The sequence below is a fragment of the Panicum virgatum genome, unplaced genomic scaffold (genome assembly GCF_016808335.1).
Source record: "Panicum virgatum strain AP13 unplaced genomic scaffold, P.virgatum_v5 scaffold_4047, whole genome shotgun sequence".
NCBI classification, from domain to species: domain Eukaryota; kingdom Viridiplantae; phylum Streptophyta; class Magnoliopsida; order Poales; family Poaceae; genus Panicum; species Panicum virgatum.
In genome coordinates, this window is record NW_024376360.1 from 60,001 (window position 1) to 71,564 (window position 11,564).

General features: G+C 42.8%; 1 protein-coding gene across 1 annotated transcript; it reads left to right on the forward strand.

The window, feature by feature from the left end:
* The first annotated feature begins 1,489 nt into the window (after positions 1–1,489).
* On the forward strand, positions 1,490–8,101 carry LOC120694190 (uncharacterized tatC-like protein ymf16). Its single transcript, XM_039977359.1, has one exon. The coding sequence runs from the start codon at positions 6,575–6,577 to the stop codon at positions 7,388–7,390; it is 816 nt and encodes a 271-aa protein (XP_039833293.1). The 5' UTR covers positions 1,490–6,574; the 3' UTR covers positions 7,391–8,101.
* Positions 8,102–11,564: the final 3,463 nt, after the last annotated feature.

An 11,564-nucleotide genomic window follows, 5' to 3' on the forward strand; every position in this document is an offset into this window, starting at 1 on the left:
TCAAGGATTGGGTGGAGGTGGCGTAAAAAGGAAGGAAAAAGGAATTTTAAATCCGTCCCTTCCCACAGAATCATCGGGCTTTACTTTCCTTACTTTCCCAACCCCGCTACTGTAAAAAGAACTCTTTTGTTTTGAGACTAGCTAGTCGCTATGGTTTGCGGGAAAACTCTTCTCTCTCTGGTCTCACTTCGAGTCCTTCTAGAAGTAAATAAAGGAAATGCTTATTCAACTACGGCACTGTCGGACAACCGACCGGATAACTTTCTTACCCTGTCAAATCTTTCTACAGAAACAGCACCGGACCTACTTCAATTTAGTAAGGTTTCTCTTGGACGTATCCACGGTTTCCGCTTTTTCCAGGTGAAGAGTGCACAATTGAGGGAGCTCAGACTTCCTTTCCCAATGAAATGATTCTACGAGAAAGCACCTTCTGGCGCCTCGCTCACACCAATGCGCGACTAAGGCCGTACTTTTATAGATATTAAAAAATCCAGATGGGTTTTATCTCCCGTGAACTAATAGGAAGTACAATCAAGAAGGCAAGACAGCCAATGCTATCCTCTAGAAAAAGCTATGCCACCCACTGCTCACAGTAAGGAGTAGGAATCTTCAACCCAGAAGGGCGTGCAGGAGGTATCTGGCGGCTATGGAAGCCCCAGTCACTACACTAGAATATTCAATGCCAATGCAAGCAAGAAATCACTAACGGATGAATGGGATATTTTATCCGCTATATAACGAACGAAAATACGAATGTTAGGAAGTTATATAAAGTACGAGAGCCGCCCTTTCTCTTAAAATTCCCTTGATTCATCGAGGGTTTTTGGGCTCCTCAACTTCGACTGGAAAGAACTTTCAACCGAGTTTCCCCCGCGCTGTAGATTTCTCTCTTCATGCGACGAACATGAAATCATCAATTGTTGAATTGAGAGTGTCGACAGATCTTTCGACTCTTCAATTGCAGCGACAATATACTCGTACTTCTCGGGCAAACGTTTTCTAATTTTATCACTTTCTTCTCATCAAAAAGCCACGTCAGAAGGGACTCTTCAAAAGGATTAAAAAAGAGAGTAAATGCTCGTCAATTACCAACTCAATAAGTGGTTCTTTTTCAAAGAGCAGTTGGGTTAGTCGAGTTACATTTCAGGATTTCGGGCAAGTGGTGGAATTGAGAGATCGATTTTTCAATGATCAGCAAAGAGGAAAATCGAACTTTTCAGGAATTAGCTCAAATGATTTATTATGTGTGGAAAACTATTCCTTTCATCCACGAGTTGCACACTAGTTCAGAAGTAAGTAAGATTCAGGGGGTGATCATAAAGGATTAGTAAGATAGCTTAAAAGCTGGTACACTGGTACACCCAGTCTTTAATGTTTCGCAATTGAAGAAAAGGGTGGGGGAAGGTGTACAAGTCCTATCTGACATGCCGATTGTGGGGAAAGATGGAGAATAACTAGTGCAACCTGAAGCTATTTTAGAGAGGAAAATGAAACAGAAAGGAAATGAGTATACAGTGAAAATATCGATGTATACAGATGGACCGGGTTTCACAGATATGGTTATTCAGGTGTACCGATATGAGTTTATGCGGGTTCTTCTACTCCATAAACTTTTGAAGTGGATCTTTTCGTGGAAAGTAAAGAGGATTTCCAGGCGTAACCGAGTTCCTTGCCTTGCTTGTCTTGGGCCTGCTCTTCCGGCTTACCGGCTTGCTTGCTTCCTGCTCTTGCCTCTCTGGCTGCCCTAACTATTTGACCCGCTTGCCTTGCTACCCGATACCTGTCTGCTCAAAACCGAAATGAATAGCCAACTCGCTTAGCTTGTCTTACCCCTGGCATTACTCGCCCGAACAACTAATGCGCGTAGCCAATACACCTGCCACTCTTTCAACTCGCCGCCTTCGAATGTTGGAGCTCCTACCATTCATGTTCAAAAGGCCAACCGCAAGAACAAGACCAGCTGAATGCGAGTTCAATTACGAGGAGATGGGCAAGCCAAGCCTGCTAGTAGCCAGTATGAAAAACATTGATAAAAACTATTTCAGACTTTAGTTCCATAATCATAGGAAAAAGAGAGGGCAGAGCATTCTCTGATAGGTTTTAGGAAGAGACGCTTTACGGCAATTGTTAGCCGGTTCGTTCGGTTTCAAGGTCAAGGGATTGATTCCAAGTATTCTACTCGCGGCTTCGAAGGCCTGCTCTTTTGAATTAAGGTCTTGCTCTCCGAGGCATATGACTTTTCCAGCTAATCCGTTAATCCTATGACCGGAGGGCAGCCTTATCGATTATCCCCGTTCGAAGTCGGCTTTGCTTCTGCTTGTTTTAGCTTATACCCCTGATCCGTATATCTGCCTTGGCCCCGCTTTGCATTCATAAATGTCACTATTCGTCGAGTGCTTCCTTACCTGTTTATCACCAGCTCCCATTGCCAACTCTAAATTACATGAATTTCACTAGTCCGCCAATCCAATTAGGATTGTCCTCCCGTCGGTTGCATCGCTCCTGCTCGCAGTAGTCGTTTCTTTGCCGGTGAATAAATTTATTCTAAACAGAATAAGGCCGGCATCCAGCTCTCGACTATCCCTACCTTGGTAAAGTTACCACTCAAAGGATGGCTTTTCTTTCCTACCTACTATTGTATTTGATTCACTTCTTTTCAAATACGAGGGTGAGGGATATTCCTCGACCGGTTCCAATACGAGGATTGTTCCTTCTTTACTAAACAGTACCTGCATCCTGCTCTTCTTCTTCCTAACAGGATCCGTTTACCCCTGCTTGTTTGGCAAACCCTATCTTTCATTGATCATCTTCAGTCTAGCAAGAACTTCTTACTTCCCGATGCCAACTTCCTTGCTTTTATCTTAGCCCACTGCTCGTACTTCGTAGTTGGTTTGGCCAGAGGGATCTCCTTTTCTTATGTAAATATAGAGGACAACACTCTTGTGACACAAGCAAGATCCGCTGATTCTGTACATCAATACAGTTCAACCAAGTCTGCTCTTCGAGGCAGCTTTCTCGTATCATTGATAGTGACGGGTGTGGCCAAACACTAGGAATACCAGTTCCTTGTTTGACAACCCAATCCTAGCTTTCCTATATTTAGGAATTACGCCCATGTTCGGAAACTAGAATATGTCTTTTTTCTTTGGCAGGTGACACGGACGATGACAAATGAATTGATTTCATTTTCGCTACAATTCCAGTATTTCATTTTCCCATTGGCAAGGCAGCTTGCTCCTTGAATGCTTTGTTCGTTCAAGCGAACAATTCATCGATGTTCGACAACCCCATCATTCAAATGAGAAAAGAAAAGGATGTCGTTCGAGAAAGCCTGTCAAAGAGTCCGGTAGTGGGTGAGTAGAGTCTTTGCTTTTCCCCTCTCGCCATTTCATTGCTTTTAGTTGACGTTAGTAACATTTGTCCTCGTCTTTCGCTACGAAGAAATCCCATGACCTGCTTACTTTCCTAACTGCCCCAGTGAGACACATTAGCCTTGACTATTGACTTCTTCCTTTCCTATTTCCGGGTATCCCCATCTTGCCAAGCCGGATTGATCCTATCTTCCAGAGCCAGCTACAATTAATATCTTATTGCTGCTAGATGACTTCCTCACTCGAATTCATTAATTGAACTAGTCCTCTAATCGAAAAGGAGGGATATCCTGTTTTACGCTAGTCCGTTAATCCTACCTTCCCTTGGTCATTACGAACATTACGCTCGGCTTTCCTTATCTATTCAACCAGTTCGCGGGTTCTCCGGTGCCCTGCGGGGCTAGTCCTTGTTCGAATCCGAGCTATCGATCATTTCTGGAATGTAGCTATGCGCCGTTCCTTGTCCTAGTCGAGGGATAATCCAGAGAATCCGTATCATAGCTAGTTCTGGGTTTCCCTATCCTTACTAGTTCTAGTCATTCCTAACCTTCCTCAAACCTCTCATCCAAACAACAGATTCCTCAACTACTGCTTGAGAAACAGCTACTACTAGGAACCGTTGTCGACGATGAACACGAGCTAGCTCACTTCCTAAAACCTTACCTGCTTACATCAAACTCTGGATCCGGGCTCGCCTTCAGTCGCTCAAGGGGTTGCCCTTGACCTCACTTCGTTCCTCATCTCATCAACCACTACGATAATCTTAGGAAGAGCATAGGAAAGTGGGATCTATTCGTCGCACGCGCCTCGAATCTACAGCTTGCACTGGCGCATAAGCCTACCTTAGGAATCTCCTTTTCCATCATACCCACACACTATCTCTCCAGGAAAGCAAGTTGAGCAGACTGAATGAAAACTCCTAATTTAGAGATTCCCTCCCAGTCAACTTCTTTACTAAGTCAACTTCTTTACTAATATAATATGTAGTGGAGCCCATGCATATCACCTACTTTGATCTACTTTGATTCAGTGCTAGCTCCGCAACCCAATACACTTGTTTCCACCCACGTATAGTGAAGAATGACGATTAAGATGATAATGAAAACCCAATAGAAAGTACAGGACCGATCTAGCATGAAACGCGATAGAAATAGTAGAAAAACGGGCTGACTAATGACACGCACGCCCTTTCCTTTATACTCCAAAATATACTTAATTAAACTGACCTTTATACTTCAAAAAATAAATGAGATTCTTCCCTCGACTCAACCCGTACGGTTCAATATACAAGATACCGCTGCGCGCCTCCTAGTAACTCTGTCACATTTCTAGGTCTAGCCCATGCATACCTTGACCAATCGTGACTGATCGTTTACACCTGGCGCCTTGGCTACCTATACTTACCTATCTCGGTTATTCTTTGCATCCCCGATTCTGGACTTGATGAACTAACAAAACCAACTAAAAAACAAGCATATCTCGTGTATACCTACTTCGCTAGCTCTATCAGCTTACCATTGGAACTATGCCTACGCGACGCCCTCCCCGGAACGCAAATGCCCTCTTTCGCTTCGCCCTTGGTCCTTCCACTTCGTGTAACTCCGAATTTACCTGTGAATAAATCGGAAAGGCAAGCTTTCCTCCCCTAAGAGTTCTTTCTTTGTTCCGCTATTCCCTGCTTTCCTCGTTCTCTCCTCGAGACAGATTTTCACTACAAATAACCGGATAGAGATATTTCCTTACTTATAGAGCCAGACTGTGCTTTAACACACGACATCCCAGTCAGAGGGGGGAATGGTCAAAAGAAACTCGTTCCATTGAAGATCTTTTACAAAGCACTTTCAAAAATGTGCATGATTTGTGCAATGCAAGTCAACTTAGAAAGAGCTCTTCTTTTCAAAAAAAAAAACACTTCTCTCTCGAAAACAAACCACTTGCTTGGGCGGGCATCACTTTGCCTCTTTAACCATCCCTTTACTTACTTGGTTCCTGATCCGCACAGACACATAGTTAGGGAGCTTTCAATCAGCAAATCGTTGCTGTGCGTGGTGGTCCTCTCATGTCTGGGCTGCCCCTCTCTTCTGTTTTTGCATTTCTGTGCAGTGATTAGTGGAAATAGTGCTATGACATTGATTTGTTGCCAATGAGAAAATGCATAGCATAGATAATGAGCTGCGCCCCCTCAAAAAGCAATTAAGTGAGCTCAGGTCCATAAAGAATAGAATAGAAAGATCGCGATCTCTGCGAAATGAGAACGTAACTTGTCGCGTGTCCTCGACTAGTAGTGTCTAATTGAAAATTTCTTCTTACAATATGAGTCTCTGGTACTGTTCCTGTAAAAGTGCCAGTACTAACTGGTAAGTCGGCTCCTGGAAAAGTGAATACTTAAAGGGACTATCGAGCTCTGTTTATGAAATGCTCGAAATAGCTCAGTTCGAGAAAGGGGATAGAGAAGAGAAATAAACTATTGATCGAGGGATGGAGAAGGTGTGGGCCCGCTTACTAATACGGTTCCGTTCCGCATGAAAAAGACCAATCAAATCAAACTTTTCTTCGTTTCGTTGGAAAAACCAACGCCGACGTCAAGATCAGTCTCCTTTCTCTTTTCGGGAGCAGAGCTGAAAGGACAGTAACGATCGCGTAATGAGATATAGATTCTTCTCAATTTCTGACATGGAGCGATTCGCAACGTCAGATGTTCATAGAAATTTACGTGAATTTTGCATGCCCGATCCACACAACTATGATTGGGCTCCTATGACCGAGTTGAAGAAAAGGAGCATTTATTCGAATGCTTGGCTACACAGTATTCAGCACACTTGGCGGGACGATAGTCATCCGCCCCAGGTTTTGGTACTCAATACAGAGACAAATTTGTACGAATTGAATGCTGAATTAGGCCAGGAAATAACGACTTTTTTCGACAGCATTCAGACTAATAATCCGGATCCGGAGAGCCGTTTCACCAACTTGGAGCGGATAGATCATTTAGAGATAGAGGGTCGCCCTGGCCCAGTTGAAGCCGGCCCTGCCAATGACGCGGGTCTTCCAGGAGTAGGCGGACCTGTAATTGAGAGCCCACTAGATCCATTTTTGATTCACCCTTTAATTCCTCTCGCTCTCGCTCTCGGTCTCGGTTTGGTCTTGTTTCTTCTCTTTGTTGTGACGAAAAAGGGAAGGGGGAAGTAGACCCTACCGACCGCATGCCGAAAATGCATTTCTCCTTTGAATTACTCATTGAATGGAATTTCGCACCGGAAACTTTTCTAGGAGAAGTTCGAATCCGTTCCGTTCGGATATTGATCGGTCTTGGTTTGACATGGTTTACGCGTTACTGGTTCCCGGAAGAGTCAATTTCTCCATTAGCTAAACCCTTTCTTACCCTACCTTTGGACTCGTATTTTGTTCGTACACAATCAACGGAGGCCCCCCCGACATATGTTGCAACGTCTTCAATAGCATGCTCTTACTTCGTCTTTCCCTTAATAAGTCATCAAATTTGGTGCTTTTCGATCCCCAGTTGCTATGGGGAACAAAGGCAGAAATACAATAGATTCCTCCATTTAAGTGGTTCTCGCTTCTCCTTGTTCCTGTTCCTAACTCCTCCCCGGGTAGTTCCCAATGTTTGGCACTTTCCATACTTCGTGGGTGCAACATCAACAAATTCGCTCATGATCAAGTTACAACCTAAGATCTATGACTATATTATGTTAACTGTTCGTATTTTGTTCATTCCATCGGTATGCTCCCAGGTACCTGTAATTGTGATCTGTTTGCCAGAACCAAGGGGTCTTTCTGTGGAAACCTTCACGAGCAATCGTCGTTTTTTGATGGTTTTTCCGCTTATCACAGCAGCTCTTTCCACACCTCCGGATATCTGGTGCCAAATCGTCGCCCCTTTCCTTATATATTCGATAATCGAGTTTGCTATCTTTGTGGCATTGATTGTACAAGTTCGTGAAGAGGGCTGGACGAGTAGAATGAGGGAAAGCGGCTCGATCGAGAAAAAAGAGGAGTAGACTAGCCCCCCTAGAACTGAAAAAAGTCACTATCAATGAATTCCCGAGCAATTCTAAACCAACATATGCGATTCATTCCCGTAATGATTATAACAAACAGCAGACTCCTTGCCTTATTTTCGGGATGAGTGATACATCCGGCGAGCGCCGGTGAAGAACGCAAGCAAAGCTGGAGCTCGGGCATTGAACTATTCCATCAAGCAAGAGAAAGGAGGCAAACAGGGTTGAAGGCCTGGGGAGCGAACCGAAAGCTCAGCTTTGCGGACTCTTCCTTTATTTAGTATAGGCAAGTCAGTACCCTCAAGTAAACTCCCTCTCCCCATACCGATCGAGTACTAAAGCTCTATCCTATTTCTGTTCGATCAAAGCGAAATAGTGGCTTGGCTGTCCGACGCTTGATTCTCCGGGTTCGGTTTATCCACGCTTTGTTTTTAGATATTGGTGCTCAATGCTTGTGACCGCCACTCTTCATAAATAGCTTTAGCTCGGGTTGACTGTGTACCCATAGGCTTGTTTATTAGGCTCATACAGACAAACTGGACATCTCGCCGACCTACAACCATACCAAGAAGATCCCTTGATTCTGCTTCCGTCTATCATTCTTCTGTAAGGAAGTAAAAAATCGGGTTGGTTAAGCAATTGGTAGCCCCCGGATGAACGGTAGAATCCATCCATAGATTCACTGAAATATACTCATCAGGGCTAAAAAAAGAAAGACTAGCAGAAATATCGAACCCCCTCGTAGAGGATTCAAAAAAGAAAAAGAGAGAGAGATTGTCTACCTCGGTAATGGAAAGATAAGAATGATTGTGAATAGCCCCCCAGTCGTGAGGGACTGATTCTCTATAATCATATCAACTTTCACCCTTACCTTAAAGAAGAAAAGAAAACATAACTCTCTCTCCTGTAAGGAACAAGAAAAACAAGATTAGTATTTATCCCCGAAGGGAAATCAAGAGTGCATTTCCTCCTGATTGTCTACCTTTTCGGAGGCACAAGTAGTTGATCACTTATACGAGATTCTGAAATGATTGTTATCTCTAGGCACATCTTATGGGCGGCGTCTTTTCCTCCGGAGAAGCTGTCGAAGCGATAGCCATGTCTTATCCTTTCTCGAGCAAGGTATTATTAGTTTAGTCTGGAATTAGACCTGCTGCCTCTGCCTCTGGCTTGACCCTTCCCCTAGAATAGAAGTATGTGCCCTTACCAATAACTCCCTGACTCTCTCTAACCACTGTCCTCAGCCAGCAGTACTGAAGTTCCCGATTTATTTATCTTTCGATTCCTGGCTCAAGTCATCTTCTTTTCATTTTGAAACAATTCTCTATAGCTGGTCTGCCCACTGGCCTATCCTACTCAATTTGGTTAAGGTGATTGGAGATTGCTCAATCTGAAAAGGAAAACATTCGATCCTTGCAAAGCTTCAGGACATGAATTGGAATGAAAAGAAATGATTACTGAAAACTTTAAGAGAGATGGAGGACTCCCAATCGGTTTAAGCAAGAGCTTTAAAGTTGAAGAAAGAAGAAGGGCCGAAGGCTTTGACATTCAATCAACGGAGTTGTTTTGGTATTCGATTCTTTCTATTTCTTCTCTATCGTTCTTCTCTGCTTCTGCCAACCCTAGCTTACCTTATTGAATGCCTGCACTTGCTTTCTCGTCTCAATCCGACGTTCTTCTTTCAACGTGTGAACCTATGAACTTCCTCCAACGTCGTAGCTTTAGGTCAATCCCTAGTACCTTTCTTTAACCGACCGAGATTACCCATCACTCGCCTTCCTACTACCTACTATAGGCTTGCTCCTGAAGCTGAAAGTAACGAACGAAGGTGAAAAAACAGGAAAGTACACTGCTTCATCTCTAGAATGGGCTCTTTACTCACCAACAAACACCATTCCACAGCTTCAACATGCTACCAGTACAATCTTAATTGGAAAAAGGATGAGAGTGGCATTGCCTTTAGGGGAATGTTGCTGGCTCTATAGTAATTGGATCGGTCATGGTGGCATTTTGGAGAAGGATTGGATTGGATAGATAGCTTCTACCTCTCAGACGTGACAACAGTAGCTTATGGAGATTACGCCTGATCGACCATGGAAGGAAGACTGTTTGCCGCAGAAGCTATAATTGCTTAGCCAATTGCATAAGCAATCCGGAGTTGCACCAGTTAGATAGGAGAAAAGCTTTCCTACCCTTAAGATAAGAGCGGCATCCCACATCTAAATCGGAACACCGGAAGATGCCTGGCATGAAAGAAATAGGCATCAGCTAGGATTGGACTTGGGTTGGGGTTGGTCGAGTCACCTCACTCAGACTTGGTATACCTAAAATCTTTACTTGGTACTTAGAACGGAAGTTCTGCGAACTTATGCGAAAACCAAGAAACGAATCGGACCTGCTTTGCGAAAACATCGAAGAAGAACGAAGTAATTTCGAACATGAACTATGGATCATTTTAGATTTATCATTTAGTTTGTCCATATTATCTTGCCTAAATTGATTTTGTTCGTTGATTGCGCACATCCTCCAACGAGGGACTCGAACGAGATAATGGTCATTTTCACTTTTTTGGTTGGGATTTGTTTGGAGTATCATCGTGGCCTCCACCTTCACATGCAAAGGAGCAAGCAATCGGTACCTCCGCCTATCCGCGAGATCGACTCTATGGCAGCGTCGGGACAAAGCATCAGCTGCTCCATTCTTTGCTCCCTTGCGTCGGTATTGAAGTCCAAGAAGCTTAGTGAAGGCCTTCTGCTGCCAAGGTGTAGTCGTTGATCTTCTAAATGCACGAGACTGCGCTGATTAGTTCGAATTATGAATTCAGAATGCTGCAAGTACGGGCACCATTGCTCTACATAAGGATGGCGAGGGTCTCATTAAACCAGTCTTGGGTTAATACTTATCTAGTTTAGCTCCCAACTCTCAAGTAAGTAGAGAAGGGTTAAACCTAGACTCAGACCTATGCTGTTGGTCAGAGAAATCCCCCTATTTTAATAGAACTATGCGAATCGGTCGCGTGAGACTCAAGAAACTGATCTTCCAATTGCAACTGATCTCTGACTATCTTCTTTTGAATCGTCATATATCCCTTTTTCAAGTGAAAGCGTTGAAGGTGAAGTAGTGGTCCAAATCCGAAGCGAGTGATTCACTCCTCGGCCCAAGAAAAGGATAAAGTGTAGCCAATAGCAAATCGTGCACTTGCTTACGAGACTGATTCTATCTTTCTATCTTCGTTACTTACTCTCTAACTGTAATTGTTTCTTACTCACTACCAGCAGGTTTGTCATTGGGTTTTCTAGGGAATCTTATTCCTCTCTTTCTTGTCTTTCAAAAGAGGGAATGAATCGTGGATGACCTTTACCAATTGAAAATAAGAAAAGCTTTTTTTTCGCTATCTAGCGTGGATAGCATTTCCTTCCTATTTCAGCTACCAATCTATCAATAGTGTTTTCTTTCAATGAAAGGTGTGCACTTCTTATACCCAGATAGTATAAATCATATGCTTGTAAATTCCTTTAGTGATATGGCTTGTAAATGCATTGTGTAATAAATGATTGGGCAACCCACTATGTTCAACAAACAGCGTAGTAATATACATATATATTGTATTAATTATGGAGTTACTGGTATCATAACTTTAGTAGCTAAAAAGCTAGCTATCAAGATTGCAATGCCAACACTCGTAAAACGATCTCTATAATTTGTATCATAATTCAAGTTTGCTAGCTCTACGCTAAGTATTTCATTAAAGGGGCTCTGATGCATAAATGTAGATATAACAGTCTGAACGATGCCTTTTGTCATTAAGTAAGATACTTTCTTGTATCCCTCTACTACAGCAATCGGGTTCTTAAATGGATGAATCCTTGGTGGCAATAAATCCTCTGGTGGTTGATTAATTTAACCAGGTATAAACCTATACCAAACAGTAACACCTACTCCCATAAAAACAAGGATATTAAACACACCGTAGACTAATTTTCTGAAATTTCTATCATATGTAAGAGTTAAAACTTGCACTAAAACGGAATTGTATGATTTATCTATCAGAGATTTAATACCATCTCCTAAATGAGGAAGAAATTCATCTATATTGATATTTATTTTAACACACCAACCCTAAAGAATCCCTTATTCTTTTTATCTTAATAAATTGAAAACAGAGATTACTTTT

Excerpts from the sequence above, each read along its gene's own strand:
- LOC120694190 (XM_039977359.1), top strand. The coding sequence starts at position 6,575 with ATGCCGAAAATGCATTTCTCCTTTGAATTACTCATTGAATGGAATTTC.